The following is a 17308-nucleotide window of genomic DNA, read 5'->3' as shown; positions in this document are numbered from 1 at the left end:
GCCTTCTGGAAGATATCTTGAAACAAAACTTTTGATCCTGCCTGAGATGTTGGCGTAGTCCCTGTAAAGGTGGATAAGCTTTCAGATAGTCCGCATAGTACTGCAAGCAAAAAATTGACGGAGCCGTCAGATTTTTAGGCACTTATGCTTCTGACACTATAGTCTTTGGATGCCGGGAGTGGTGTCCTCGAGCTCACTAAGTAGCGGTGATTTGAAAGAATTTTTAAAGTCTGCCATCTCAGATTGAGAATTTGAGGCAGTTGGATTGGAGGACGACCCGGTCCCCTTTGCCAATGAAGACCTTACGACAAATGTAGGTCGCCTCGATAGAACATGACGCCGTAGCAGAATTGGCATACTACCTCTCAGGAGACTTTTGACTAGCGACTTACTCCCTGTCTAATATGGGGGTTACATACAGCTGACAGCGGGCCGTGCAGTGCCTCTAGTGAAGCACGTTCTGCAAATATTATTAAATGCCTGTCATTCAAAAGTATTAAAAAGAACAAACATCATTTTATCTCTCTTGAAACGGAGCCCCATTTGAGTGTACTGATGTTTTCGCGCGGAATGGAGGAGCTCGAATAAAAAAAAAATTCCTAATTTTTATAAACGAAAGTTAATTTAACTTGCAGTGCTATATTTTAGTTCGCCTTCATGAAAACGTTCTTATGGTACGTGAAAGAATTCGAAGTAAAATATATTGACGCAGAAAGCCTTAACTGACGCAGGAGATCTATACGGAGCATGCGCAAGTAATCACTGAAGCTGTTTTTATGGCAACGGGCTCATCCACTGCCAGTGTCACAACCTTATGAATCTGATCTCTTTTCTACCATATTCTTTGGGGTAATGTATTTTCAAAGACTCAAAAAGTGATAAAAGGTAGATCTATATCGCATGCACAAGTATGAAATATTACATCTGTTTCCGAAAAGGACTATTACATCATTCTAAAATGATTCGTACTAAAACTTAAATATAATCTGCTTCACTGAACTTGTGCTATTTCTGAGATAAAATGTTTTTAAATAATTAGTTATTATTTATTTATTTTGGTTATCATCACTTTGACTTCTCATCTTTATCCGATTTTCGTAAATTTATTAAAGCAAATTAACCAATATTGCACCCAATAATCTTCAAATTACATTGTCTTCGTATTGAAAATACGATAAATACTGATTCCACTTCTGAAATTAACCAGTAAATCAAGAATAGAAATACACTAGTACTGAATTTCACTTCTCTAGACGACCATCGCCTCATCCGGAAGCGGTCGTTTTAGAGAAGAATTCTTAGGAAGAATTTCAACTGATTCTTTCTTAAGAATAACGCCAACAGGAACAGTCATTATGCAATTTCATTATTTTTTTTTTATTTTCTGTTGTTATAAGAACAATGAAAACTGACTAAAGAGTCAGTAAACATATCACTGGTTACATGGTATGCCTCTGATAATCTAATCTATAATTCAAGCTTCCAGTGCACATGTGTCAGTTCATTCCACATTTTTTTCTTTTCCAGTTGCTTATATACGGCTCATATGTTCTATGTACTTGCTAATGAATTACACTGAAGTGCAAAAATGAAATATAAGTTCATTAAAACCTCTAAAGAATATCTCATGAATTCGATTGCATTCTATGAATGCCCAAATCCACCGCAAATGTGTCTGGGTAAACATTTTAACAAAGATTGCCATAGTCGATAATGTTACAGACAATGAAAATTTGTGTTATGAGCTATTCAAAATTTATCTATTAATCAAAACTCATAACAAAAATTTATACCGTATTTGGCCCAAATGGAAAATAGTTTTACGTATTAGATACCCTACTTCGGAGAATGTTTTCCGAAAGATGAAAATTCTAACTGTGAGAAAACTTCATATGTTGGGAGATTAATATGCGTGAAATTCTTAGGAAAAAAATAATAATAATTAACAAATGTTCTAAAAGGCTATACTTTATAGTAAAACTAAGCGACTGAGTTTTCTTTTAACGTAAAACGTAAAGGATACGATATACAACGTTTAAGTAACTGATATTATGTTTATAAAAATTTTTAATGTTATCATAGCAAAAAAGAGGGATGTGATTTATAGAAAGACATTTTAAAGAGACATCAAGATGAAATGAGATTTACAATTTATTCATATATCAAGACGTGCTGAAGATATATATTTTGCTTTAAATGAAAAGTAATTTTAATTCTGATTTTGTCAAAATTGCTTCACTTTCCATTTAGTTCAACCATTTAATGAATATTTCATTACTGAATTTATTAAAAGATATTTGAATGTCTTCCTTCTCAGGAAAATTTTTTTTCTATTCAGGAATAAAAAGGTTTCAGATGACGTAAGGTTAATTAATGATCCCAGTGTAGGAGTGTTGATGGCGATTTGGGTTTTGTGCAGTTCATTTATTAGCAGTTGTAAGGCATCATTTTTCTACATGGGGCTTCAGTCTCTAATATTAGGAGAGAAACCTCGAAAATAGCTGGCCCAGTCTTCTGAGTTTGAAACCAAAGGAAGTCAAAGTGCATGTCTAATATTCAGCGGTCTCAACCACTCAGCCTCTGATGGGGCTGCCATGAAGGAAAATAAATGTAATAAAATATTTCTGTTCGATTTCGTATGGCATTAGGAGATAATCTTTATAATTTATAATTTTCAGTAAATAATTTATATTTTATAACAGTTTCATGTGCTAGGCTCGGCAAATAAAACGGAAATGGTTTACAGAAAGTCATTTAAATCAGATACTGGGGCGCAGATAAATTAAAACAAAATTTTAAAAAGAAGTGAAGAGATCCTTATGTAACACATATCATGCCTCAGTTTTCATGAAAATTCATTTGACGAAAGTTTCTGGAATAAACTAAGCAAAACCTACAAAAATGAGTCATTCCAAGTAAAAGTAAACTTATGGAAGTTATTTTCTATGACTAACATAATAGAGATTCTGAAGCGCAACGTAGCACGCTCTTTAAATATAAGATTAAAATAAATTGTTCGGATTAAAAAAACGTAATAAGATTTTACAATATTATTAATATAATTTATGATATTGATTTCTGATTTCTCTCCGATTATTGGAAAAAATCAAGTAGGCAATAATTTCTTTGTTTTTTGTTTGTTGGCAACTTTTGATATTATTTTTAATAGCTATTGTCATATCCTTCCTTTTCTTGGGCGTGTAGTTTCTGGATATGTATTTACTTCCTACCGTAGACGTATCGTATTGTGTGCGTTGCATAAAACAGCCATTTTAACGGCACAACACTTTATTAACACACAAATAAAAATAATAAGTAAAAACGATGAACACACAAGTATCACTTCGTATCTTGCACCTAAACTGACATACAACACATTTCCTTCGTTACTTCGCTACTACCTACTAACTACTCTTCTCTAGTAAGTCTCATGAGAGAGAGACGTTGCAGGCCGTTCGGCTAAACTGCGCATGCGTGGTCATCACGTCATGACACCTCCCCTCGAAAAGATTTGATTGCGTCTTTCAATGACCTGTCAAATCCACATATATAAACATTTCTTGAAACAAAATAAAATAACATTCATGAAATTTTCGAACTTAATTAAACAATTCTTACCATTTTAAATTAAAATTACTTCAACATAAATTCAGTAATCCTACTCATTTAAAAGGATGTAACATTCCATTAACTTTTCAAACTTAAATCCTTCACATAATCAGAATTATATAAGCAGTTATCATATAAACGAGACAATACAAATCAATCATTAACATTAAACATAATACTTTAGCAAACTCTAGCTAAATCTTTAAACACATTAACTAACGTTAGGAAAAAAATTAGCATTTTAGCTAAAAAAAAATCCAAACTAAACAGTCAAAATGTCTTATAGTTCATAGTTCATAACAGTCATGCTTCCAGTCACTGGGGAATATTATCATGTCATTTTAAGTCACGTCATCAATAAACTCAGCATGGTCTTTTCGTCTACACATAATGTTACTGTTCCATTTTGTTAACGCATAAATTACTGGATGCACATATTCACTTTCTGATTCAACGATTAGCTTTAGCTGTAAAAGCTTATCTATTTGACGATCAGCTTCATTTCTTAGAACTTCAGGTATTCGATACGGTTTCTGCTTTCTTGGCATACTTCCAGGTTTCAGTTTGATGCTGTGTTCTCTTCCATTGGCGATTTTCGGAATACCAGTTCTTAGGTTCTTATACCTTCTTAAAATTTCCATAAGTTCTTTCTTCTTATGCGGTTCAGTGTGTGTAAAACCACATTCCTCATTAGAATATGTTCTTTTGCTTTCCGCGGAACAATTCTTGGAACGTTTTCAACTTCGCCGAAATCAATATCTGTATCATATATCACACCGACATTATTCACAGCGGTATTGAACTCTCGTATCTTGTTTGCGTGAACGTGCTTCGATGAATTGTCAGACATTTGTACTATGTAACTATAATCAGTATGCTTTTTGATGATCGTAGCAGGTCCCGTCCATCTGGCATAAACTTTGTTTTGGCTATCAGGGATTAAAACTATAACCCTGTCACCTTCCTTGAATTCTTTATGACGAGTCTTTCGGTTACGGTAGAATGCATAAGCTGGTTGCTTTCCAACATCTGTAAGTCCTGCGTATTCAGCAGCTTTTCCCAATTTAGTCTTCAAATCATTCAGATAATCGGTAACTGAACTTAACTGTCCATGAGAAACAGGAGTTTCATTAGTCCATGACGATTTCAAAATAGACAACGGGCCATTAGGACGTCTTCCATAAAGCATTTGGAACGGACTAACACCAGTCGTAGCATTAGGAACTTCACGGTAAGCCCAAAGTAAATACGGTAGATGTTTCTCCCAATCTTTCGAATGTTCTCTAACGGTATGATGTATCATTCCTTTCAAAACAGCATTAAATCTTTCTACCAGGCCATTTGAACTTGGATGATAAGGAGTCGAGAACCTTGGGGACGATCCGATCCTTTTCGAAAACTCTTGGGTCAACGAAGCAGTAAAATTAGTTCCTTGATCTGAAGCAACAATTTGAGGAATTCCTGTACGTGAAAAGATTTGCAACAATGCATCGCATGTTGCTTTGGCGCATTCAAATTCTTCAATGGCACCGCTTCGGGCCACCTTGTACATTGATCAACAGCACACAGAACATATTTGTAACCTCTACAGCTTGGCTCTACAGGTCCTAGGATATCCACATTAATTACCTGGAATGGTTCTTTAGGACGTGTTACTGGCGTAATCGGAACTTCATCAAAGGGACGCTTTTTCGCTTGAAGTTGACAAGAAGTACAAGCACTGCAGTATTCATTTACATCTTTCTTGATTTCCGGCCAATAGAACGAATATCTCAAACGTTCAGCTGTCTTCTTGGTTCGCAGGTGACTTCCCCACAAGCTAGAATGAGCTAAGTCCAAAATCTGTTTTCTTCTTTCTTTGGGTACGACCAACTGGTAAACTCTTTTCTCCTAGAACTTTATCTTTATGATACAAAAAGTTGTCAATAACAATAAAGTTATTACTTCCGTTCTTAACATTTTGCCAGCATGTTTTTAAAGATGGGTCATTCATTTGTTGCACTCGAAACAGTTCTGAATCCGAAACACATTGATCGTGTCCCGTGCTACCTTTGGAATCATCTTTATCTGTATCTTCATATACAAGAGCACAACATTCTATTATCTTCTTAACAGTTTCATTACATTTTTCATTAATTAGGTTTTCCCTATCATGGTTAAGTATTTCGTCAAAATTTTCAGTTTCATGAAAAGGCATTTCACCGAAACTATCAGTAACAATGTTTACATTTTTACATTCAAAATTAAACTTTCTTTTATCATCTCCCCTTAACTCATTAAAAGCACTTAACGACAAGAGTAAATCATTACATAACTTATCCACCATTGCACATGTTATAAAAATAGGTGACATAAATTTATCATTTTCAAAACATATTACTAAAGGTAGGTTAATGAGAGGAGCTTTTAAAGTTTGCCCGAAAGCTGACGTGAGGATAACACTTCCATGTGGCGTACGGTATTTTTCTGGTACAATGTCGGTCTTGACAACGGTTAGTTGAGTGCCTGTATCTGCTACTGCATTAATTAATTTATCATCACATATAAGTTTAACAGTTGGCAAGTCATCTATTAATTCTTTAACCTCTTGATTCGCAGTAAAATATTTAGAAGAAATCTTTGCAGTTACGGCGTTAGAATTATTCTTAATTTCTTCTTTAGCAACCCTTTCCTTATCTTCATGCAACAATATATTGTGATACTTAGAATTGCATTTTGAACATTTTAATTGAGAAGGGCAAATTTTTATTCTACAATTCCTTTCGAAACAAAGAAAGCACCGATTAGAAGCCCTTAAACTCATTTTTCTTTCTTCCGGAGACATAACGCATTTTTCCGAAGCATGATTTTCGCTTTCGCAAAATAAGCAAGGGAAAGTTCGAACAACTGCAATTTTGCTTACATTAGGGGAATAGCTGGCGCCAAATTTGTTGGCGTTGAATGAATTCCGAGTGTGGAAGTTGTTTCGCTTTTCATTTGATTGTGAATGCCTTCCAAGTGAATTAGCGTGACTCTTAGAATAAAATAAATTTAATGAAGTTCGTTCGCGACTTTCAATTTCCCGTTTTAGAAATTTCATGAGGTTGTCGACATTAAAAGTTTCCTCATCTGCGTTTTGACGAGCAAAATCAAGCGTTATATCCTGAGGTATGTATTTCATTAACAAAGGGTATAGTAACTTTCCGTACGATTCGGTCTTGACCCCTATCGAATTTAGTGACCTTACTTGTACGTTGCAGGTATCATATAATTCCCTCAAAGAATTAATGTCATTAGAACTTTGGACAGGCCGTAAATTTAGAAGTTTATGCATGTAAGAATTAATAAGGAGATCTTTTCGACCATACCTCTCCTTGAGAATTTTAAAAGCTTCGTCGTAGTTTTCTGGAGATAAAGAAAAGCCTTCTATTGTTTTTAAAGCTGCACCGTCTAACAGGCTAAGCAAGTAATTAAACTTATCTACTTAAAATAGTTTTTCGTTTTGATTTATTGCCGTATCAAAAGAATTGTAAAATGTCTGCCACATTTCAGCATTTCCATAAAATTTATCAATCATAATCTTCGGCAATTTAACATTATAATCAGAACTTTTATCGACACCAGAAATAGATAAATTGTTACTATCATTAGAAGAACCATTAGAAACTAGCGAATTATTGCTATTTCTTTTTTCTTTCAATAATTTTGTGCCTCTAAAGCTCCATTTCGAAATTTTTTCTTCGTATTCCAAGGCACTTTCGATTTCGGTTTCAATGTCATTAACATCAGTCAAAGTTTTAATTTTTTCGTCTAACGCTTTCAAAGAAATAGCTTTTACTTTTAAACTTTCCAGTGATTCTTCAAGGTTACCGGCTGCAATTAATGATTCAATAGCATTTGTTACTTTAGTAATGGCTGAACGCATAACTTTCCGTTCTTTCTTAGATTTCGTTAGCTCTTCAGCCATTTTTGTAACCTTGAATTCCAATTTACCACAAAATAAATTGAACAAATTTCTTACCTTTCTGAAAACTCACTTACGCATTTATCCGTGAACTTTGCAGAATGACATATCCTCCTGTTCTGACACCACTGTCATATCCTTCCTTTTCTTGGGCGTGTAGTTTCTGGATATGTATTTACTTCCTACCGTAGACGTATCGTATTGTGTGCGTTGCATAAAACAGCCATTTTAACGGCACAACACTTTATTAACACACAAATAAAAATAATAAGTACAAACGATGAACACACAAGTATCACTTCGTATCTTGCACCTAAACTAACATACAACACATTTCCTTCGTTACTTCGCTACTACCTACTAACTACTCTTCTCTAGTAAGTCTCATGAGAGAGAGACGTTGCAGGCCGTTCGGCTAAACTGCGCATGCGTGGTCATCACGTCATGACAGCTATTCAGTTACATTATATTATCAATCACATTTATATAGTATCACTGAAATCTAACATTACTAAATTTTTCCATTAAGTGTTTTGAGCAGTCAGTTTATGTCTGAATAACTTCATCACTTTATGTCTGAATGACTTCATCTGTACATCCTATTCGATACTATTACAAAAATAGATCAATTAATCGATTAATAACATTCCAAAATATATGGGCATGAATTTTTTTATTCATTGTGTATTATTAACGTTACTTATTATATCTCCGTGTAACATGATTTCATATTTTATGAATGCTGTTCCAACAATAACATTTAACTGAGACAGAAAGTAAACAACAAAAACGGGAAAAACAATACGTCACAAAATAAAGATCGTTCGTTATGCGAACTGCATATCCTGTAAGATAAATTTGTAATAATTTTCATGTTTTTGCAACTTTTCTTAGAATCGAACGCATCCAAAATCTGTTTCACAAAAGAGAGATTTTGAAGATTTGAGATTTTGATGAGTTGCGAAAGATATCTGTATAAATACACTGTGCATCTAAGCATTTTAGAACTAAGTTCGGACAAAATCGAAAGTCGAAAGAGAACAACATATTTCTGTCTTAGCCATCAATAGCTTGTCAGCTATCATTCGAAGAAATAGATGATGCGTTTTCAGCAAGATTGATAAATGTATTCGAAGCTGTCATCTGCTCGAAACTACGGAGGGCAACCATTCCTGAGTTCGTCAACAACATCTTTGTTTCCATCATGAAGTCGTCCATACAAACGAAAAGCATTGAATCGTATCAATGTTTTATTCCCGATGCTTTATACAGCATATCAGACCTCGTTGCGGTTTTTTGTACTGTACGACAAAATGCAACTACCATGTTTCGGTCAACTTTTGAGGCCACAATTGCACGATAGTAGATGTTCACCATATCAAACATCGTATTCAGGTCTGTGGAAAACATTTTACGTAACAAATGATAGAACTATCATTTTGCACAGAGATGATCACATGATCGCATGTCTCATATTGTAATTGATATTTATTCAGTTTATTTTATTTTACTTTTCAATTGAACATTTCTGTTGTATAATTGTAACTTATCTCATTTCACTGAGAATCAGATTAACTCCAGATGTTTGTAAGACTCTCCAGAATCAAATCTTGATTGTAGTAAATTTGGTCTTTAAAGCAGACAAAACACGAGAAGGTATGCGAAGGAGGGGCCTATTAAGGTCAGCTCTTGGTATATGGATGATAAACCTTGTGCCAGAATCATATTTCTTCTGCTGCAGATGACCGCTGTCAAATCTAGCTAGTATAGTTTGGGTCTGTATACTGTTCGCTTCAAGTATAGAAGCACCAGGCTGTATGCGAGGATATCAACCATGATCAAGGCACAGAATGATCTCATTCTTGAGCCAAGAAGCAAGTTCCACAACAGAAAAAACACTAATATCTCGTTTACCCTGAAGACCGCCCTTACTTGCTGATGTATCAGGAATTTCACTTCCATACATATATATATATATGTGTGTGTGTGTGTGTGTGTGTGGAAGTTATATATGTATGGAAGTTATGTATCTAGTTATATATATATATGATATATTTTCCATTCCTTAATATATATACAACCTTTAAAGAGAAAAGATATATTGAAAAGAGTCACGGCTGACACTAAAAATCCAGACATCTTTGTCAAAATTAGTAGTTGCGCAATAGTTCAAGCCTTCATTAAAAACTATTAACTCTACCTTAACAATCAAGCAGCAATTGAGGTTTCTGTTACAGATTTTAATAAATGTAATTCTCTTTTTTGATGGAAATTCTGAAACCTGAGATAGCTCCATCACCCCTATCGCCTTCAATATAAAACTGTACTGCGTTATTAGATATTTTACGAATGATCTCTTTGCCAACTGCCTGAGATACTTCTAGAGATGGACACCCCTATCAATTAACTAAAGTCCTGAGTTGAAATATTCATCTTAGAAAGGAGGAAATAGGATCAAGATTGCAGAATACTTAGGATATTTAGGAATACTTTTCTGCGAAATGAATTGCACATCATTTCGATACAAACATTGTCTCTCTTGAGAAGGCGACTGTTGATCCAGTTTTTAATAACATAAGTTCTGTGTGTCTTACCTCGAAAGCTTTCAATCTTCTGAAAATATTTAGTCAATAGGTACTTACTTCTGAGTTTGAGAAGTTGAAGATCAGCCTCACCTTCACACAAGACTATATCATTTGGACAGCTAGTACGAAAGCCAGTGATAATTCTGGCAGTGTTGAGCTGAACGTTTTCAGTTTTTAAATGTTACTGGCAGAAGCAGCTTCGTAAACCTAATGCCATATTTTAGGACTAAGCGAATTAAAGTAGTGTATGCAGCCCTTAAAGCCGAGGAATAAGCACCCAAATTCCTGCCAGAGATAAACTTTAAAATCCGAAGTCTCTGTTTATAGTATCTAAAAATCAAACTAACGCTGTGAGCACGGCTGAGAATCAACTGTTTCAGGCTAAATCTGAGATATGTATGATGTTTTATTCTCAAAATGAAGATACACACCTCCATGTTGAGCATACAGGTTACTATTAATACTATTAGTGAACATACAGGTTACTATTAGTAGTAAAAATATTCTAAACGGACTTTGAAAACTTAAAATTTATTTTGTAATTCGAAGCAAAATTCTGAAAACTAGCGAGAGATTAATATCCTTCTGAGTAGTGAAAAACCTTAATTGCTTCCCTAAACAACAATTCCATCAGCATACAAGCCCAAACAGTATTTAGAATTAATTTCCGCCTCTATGTCAAAATTTTACATAATTACATAGTAAAATCCTTAAATAATTTTCGCTAAAGTTCAGGATTGCTTTCCAGAAAATGAATCATTTAATTAATTTTGTTTTTCGTCAAAATCCATTCAAATAATCAACGTATAAAAATTTAATTTGACTTCTGTTGATTAGTTTTTGCACTTCATTGTGATTTATTTGGTCTCGCAGTTATTGAGCATGTAGCATGATGTTGATGTTCATATTAATTTTGTGTGTGGAATTTAATTCTTTGAAAACTTTTGAATAAGAAATGTTTATAAATTAATACACAGTGAAACCTTCATTATGCGATCGCTCCAGGTTCCAGATGTTCTGATCATCTGTAAAAGAAATTTAGTTACTTAATAAATTAATTAATTCAGTTAATTAATAAATAAATAAACGTGACATTCAAACAACGTTATCCAATCATGCTATCAGCAATAGTGATCATTTTAACAGATAGCACTTTTAGAGAAATGCACGCTGTGATAGATTTCACTGTAGAGTAATTAAATATTATCTCTTTACAAGTTTTAAGTTTGTTGCTAGATTTCTCTCTAGTAATAAAAAAAAACTGAAACCTTAACATACTAAATAATATCATCTCCTAGAGCGGTATTGTACTCAATCATAAAATATTTATAACAGGCTTTTTACGTACAAAGTATACAGTTATTAAGTAAAAAATAAATGCAGTTGAGATATTTGTTTTGTACATCATATTGAAATCGCCTGTAAATTATTGTTAAATTTGAAAATGATTGCATTTTTCAACATATTTCTAGATTTTTGAGTTCCTTTTTTAGAAGTAAAATCAGTTATTAGCGTTTTAAATGCAAAAAGTGTTAAAAAATATACCGCAAGAAGCGTAATAAAAAATTCATTCAAACGCCATCTGTGCTGCCATCTACCGTAATTATTTTGACTTATAATAAAAAAAACTGAGAACTTTAATAAAATAATTATTTGTAGCTGTAGTTTTCCCCCTATCATCCATTTTATTCTGGCACTGTAACTGCTATCCTAGCACTTTTCAGTGCTCGAAAACACAAATCTATTACAGGTATCTACCAGTTCTGACTTGTGTCCGTAACTTTGACACGTATCACAAAGTTGCATCGCCTTAAAAATAATTTTGATTTGTGCTGCCATCTAGTGGTTAATTACAGGCATGCAGGATTACCTTTCGCAAAAATGCTTTTATTTTCATTTCGAGCTCTGAAGAGGTGTTGATAGCATACAATTTGAATCTAATCTACTGCACTAACCCCCTGCCTTCCCTATAATCCCCCAAAATTGCAATATTTTGGTATGAGCACCGAAGAACGTGAACGTTTTCTTTTCTGTTATTTCTGTCCTTAAAGCATAGATCAAAAAGTGATCAGTTGAGATCTCTTTCGGACCAGGGCATTGGAAAGATACCTCTCTCGGATGCAACTCTGATTGAAGACGTCACAGAACCTTTTCAGTTCACAGTAGATGATTGTGGTGAGTTTACTTTGTTTGTTTTACTTTCAAAATTTATTAAACTTGGGAAATATTAAAGTAAAAAGTTGTCAACAGAGAAGCAGAGGTTTTCATGCAATAATTGTATTCTGAATATTTTTTAAGCTCATTTAAATCGATCTTAATGCTATTAGCTCTAAAACTGCAAGTATTTAATAGTACTATAGTAATGTTAAAAATATATAGGTTTCTTAAAACTATTCAGATGACATATCGAACTATGCTGCTGTGATACAAATGTTCTAAAAGCAGATAAAACCAGAAATAAATGCCATGAAAGTAGAAATAATATAAGCATTTATCTTTCAATTTATAAAATTTATAACATTTGTTCTCTCTGATGTTAATTCTCATTAATAGCAGAAAGAGTTAGTTTAGTTATTAGTTCTATTAATAGCAGAAAGAATACTGTTAATTCTATTGTATTTTAATTATTAACTGAGCGGTCCTCAAAAATGTTTAGAATTATTTTGTTAAAAATTTTAACAATTAATGTGTTATTAATTATGGTCATAAATTGTAACCTTGCAATAATTCCTAAATTATTAATTATTTAAGTAATTAATAGTAATATAAGGTATCATTCGTAAAATAGTTATTTGTCCATAGTATTACAGTACAAACAATAATCGTAATGTGAATTGATTACAATTAATTAGTAATTATTCACTTATATTTTTTATTACATCGTCGTTTAATCATTAATATTTATTCTGCATAGCCAACAAGAAGGCGTTGGAACTTATGCTTCTGCTGCACTATGAAAGATAATATAATAATATTATATCCAATTAACAATAATTCTTTACTTCTACTGATATTTTAGGCTTAATATTGTTCTCTATTGTAGTAATTTCTACTTCAGAAGTGGAGATTATCGTTATATACATAACGTAATACAAAATTTTCCATTTGCGCAACAAGTGTATTTATTGATTATTGCTAAATTTAGTAATAATGAAGACAGCTGCATGGAAGCGAAAGGTGCTAATGAAAAATTTGAAATTAATCAAAAAGCAGCTTAAGACACTGGCTTGGATTTTGCATAAAAATGATACCGATATCCAGAACGACAGCTGTAGACATTTTCTTTCCAAAAAAAAAAAAAAAAATTCCGACATCCTAAAATCATTTTTTTTTTCTAAGTAATAGAAATGTTTTTTAGTTGCCTTCGAAATCGATACAATTTTATATAATACGCCCTACCTATATAAGGTTGTATTCTTGTCTAATTCGGCAAGCAGTATTTTAGCTGAAACTAATAGCTATTAAATATTAAACCAAACAAGGATATTTCTGATAGTTATATCATGCACCTATCTTTAATAGTACGCTTTTTAATATGAAATAAACCATTATTAGAGGTATCTGTCAACACAGATGAAGCTAAGAATCATTTATTTTGGGTTAATTATGCTTTCTCGTTATTAATTATTTTTATTAGTGATATCAGCATTATACAGGGAACTTATACCACTAAAGTTAGAAAGAAATAATTATTAGAAAAATTAATTCTGTACAAATGAATTATTTTTTACATAAACGCAAACCTCACAGCGCTATTATTTGTACCGATATTTCCAAGCCAAATTTAGCCATATTTGTCTAGTTTTTATTAGGTTATGGAATTAAACATGGTGCTCTTTTAGCATATCGCTTCTTTATGTTGCATTTGTATTAGTTTATAACAAATTTCTCTTGTTTCAATCATTATGAGCAATAAATTAGTATGTTGTTCTTACTCATAAAGTATGTAATTACAATATTCCTACTATTTTAAACAGATTATATACAGCGTTCGCAAAAACGTACTTATCTTGCCTTTACTTCCAAATCGTCAATTTGCACATACTTAACTAATTTTAAAACTGGTAACAAAATCACTAATTTTTGTAATTTTGTGAACTTAAAAAGTTTTGTGAATCTAAATGCATACAAAATACATAATTTAAAAGAAGTTATCTATTTGATTTTTGATAAAAACTACAAGCTCTAATAAGTTAATTCTATAAATTTATATAATTATAATCCACAATTACTATTATCATGTAATGCGGAACTATTCTACTGAATAACATACTTGATTGATCAGAAGGAAAATGATGGTTAGTTAAATTAATTACAATCAGAAGTTATAAAATCTTTAATGAATCATGATGAAGTTTCTTATTAATTTCAATTATCCATGTTAATTTGTTCAATTAACTTTGCAGCTATTGTTGTGTAGGGAATTTTTGATTATGACTAAATATAACTAAATTTAGAAAAACAATATGTTTAAGCTGTCTTCATTATGAACAAATTCACACCAAATTAGTACAGCAGCAAATTATTAATCTAGGTTCATTTACGTAGCAAACTTAAAATTCCCTAATTGTACAGTCCTAGACCGATAACGCATATATATGTTACCGTGAAAGACCGAAATATGAGAATGTCGACTTTCACTGGAAAATGTCAACATTCACCAAATACGTCAGTGAACTATCGAATATTGCATTCATTCTTGTACATTCGGACCCTCACCGGTGTATGTCGACAATCACAGATATGCTGTGGTGTAGGTCGAAACGAGAGGAGTATATGTACCTTCTGTCATTGCAAAAGAAAGTGTTCCACAAATAAATGCAGTTGTAAAAGCAAAGGCCTCTTCTGCAATTCAAAGTGTCATAATAGTTTAAGTTGTTGCAATAAATAGATTTGAATCAAATAAGATTTGAATCAAATTTAGTAAGTTTTTAACTTCTATTATTTTCCTTTCTCATATGAAATTTACTGTGTGTTTTAAGCTTAATGTCCTTAAGTTCTTCTTTTAAGTCTCAAGTGCGTTTTTTAGCGACTGAATGGTGGAGAAGAAAATATAATATTGTTATATGTTCAACATTCACCATTAGTACATGGTGAATGTCGACATTTACCGGTGTAAGTCAGAAATAAGAGTATTTGGAAAATATTTCGGACATAGACCAAGCGACTATGTGAATATTGACATTCACCGGTGAAAGTCGACATTCTCCAGATTTCGGTGCTTCACAGTAACGTATAAACATAATCAGAGCTGTGTATATATTCAATGTTACTTCCTTGTACGAAGTACAGGAAGTATTACAATCACGAAGGCCATCGGATGTCGTATTTTAGCGGAAATATGCATTTTTGACTGTTCCAGAATCAATTTTGACTCGCTTTTTTGCACGATATCTGAACATACATAAAGGATCCTTTTCTTCAGAACGAAGTGGAAAAGGGATTTTTTGTGACGTCTGTCCCTGGGTACGTATATACTCGTATATATCCCTCATAACTCAAAAACGATTAGCCGTAGAACATTGAAATTTACTATTTGGGACTGCTATAACATCTAATTCTGAGCCTAGATGCGTGGGTCGCTTTCCCGTGGCTCAGATCAAGAGAGCAGAAAACATTCTCTCTGTCCCTCCATCATAGACAGAAGGCAAAAATGATTCTTTATTCACACTCTAATTTTTTAGTTTTTACCAGCTCCTGCATCAACCGCTCATATCCCTAAATTCTGGCCCAGGATCGCATAATATTTAGAAATAACTCTAAAGCCAGAATCTCACACTGTTACCTTAACATGAGTGATCCCGCATTCGACTACTAGCTCAACGTAGATTAATTAAATTTATGACGAAGGTAAAGGATGTTTCGAAAAGGAATTTAAAATTGCTTAACTAATCATGCAATGGAACTACTTTAACACATCAAAAATTCATGTTTAATTCGTCTGTTACTTTTAGGAATATCCATACTATTCGCTCAGACCTAAAAGAGAATAATATTGATTGCCATTATTCTTTTCATAACATTATCTGAATGACTGAGTATCTATTGCCATGTCCATCACCATCAGGATTGAACTACTGTTATTGTATCTCTTGGACTTCATGATTCACCATGAAAATGGAGAAATATACGTTGATTCAGGTGATGATGAGGAAAATTTTTTTATCAGGATCCGAATTATTAAACTACTTCCATACAAAACTGCTCTGCAAAAAGTTTTTTATTTGTTTTATATGAAAAATCAAGTACAATAGGATAATTTGATTTTGTAGAGTCATTAGGTTATTTTGAAGCAGGAGTACATAAAAAATGAACGATGTCCTCGCCGGGAGTTGAAGCTGGATCTCTCGAAAACGCGCTAAGTGTGCTACCGTTACACCACAAAGTCATGTAGAAAGGAAGGAAAAGATACCCCTTTTAAAGGGTGACTGGGAATTAGCGGAACCGATCGCCAAATCCTGGTGGTGAAGACTCATCATCCACCACCTTTTAGTTCGGGCTCTACTGTAGATTTGTGAGGTATTTTTGAAGCAGGAGAAGAGATAAATGTGCAGTGCCTTCGCCAGAACTCGAACCTGGAGCTCTTGAATACGCGCCGAGCTTGCTATCATGATACCACGAAGGCATGCAAAAAGGAAGGAGAAAATACCTTATATACTTCCCCTTTTAAAGGGCGACTGGGTACGAGAGGGGTTTAGTCGTCAAACCCTTGTAGAGAATAATCATCACCCACCAACCTTTTTTTAGTTCGGGCGCCACTGTAGAGACATTAGGAATTTTTGAAGCAGGAGACATGAAAATTAAGCAATGCCCCCGCCGGGACTTTAACCTGGACCCCTCGAATGCGCGCTGTGTGTGCTACCGTTACACTACAAAAGCTTGCAGAAAGGGGGAGAAGATACCCTATAATTTTATTTCATAACTTTTATTGCAGAAATTTCTAATCAATCAGACGTATAGTTTTACTACATGTCTGATTGTTTACATATTGTTCACTGCTAATTTCTTAAAATAAACTTCGTCAAAAATAAGATTGCTTTCTAGAATGTCCAGAAAATAGGATTTCTGGTAGAATTCCCTCAAATATTGCTTTTTTTTAGTATTCTCCTTATTCTTCTTCTCTTGCTCCTAATCCTTCTTCTGGTACAGTAGTTGCTGCCTAATATGATCG

General features: G+C 33.3%; 1 protein-coding gene across 1 annotated transcript in view; it reads left to right on the top strand.

Annotated features, from left to right (window-relative positions):
- The window catches only part of LOC118187708 (ras-specific guanine nucleotide-releasing factor 2-like), a 302120-nt gene that overhangs the window by 127525 nt on the left and 157287 nt on the right, over positions 1-17308 (top strand). The window contains exon 12 of the mRNA XM_085821450.1: positions 12189-12312. Coding sequence (XP_085677576.1) covers positions 12189-12312 — 124 coding nt within the window. The remainder of the gene's footprint in view (positions 1-12188; positions 12313-17308) is intronic.

This window comes from Stegodyphus dumicola, chromosome 7 (genome assembly GCF_044657685.1).
Source record: "Stegodyphus dumicola isolate Sdum_Otavi_A_Nest chromosome 7, ASM4465768v1".
Lineage (NCBI taxonomy): Eukaryota > Metazoa > Arthropoda > Arachnida > Araneae > Eresidae > Stegodyphus > Stegodyphus dumicola.
This window is presented reverse-complemented; position numbering and strand designations above follow the sequence as displayed.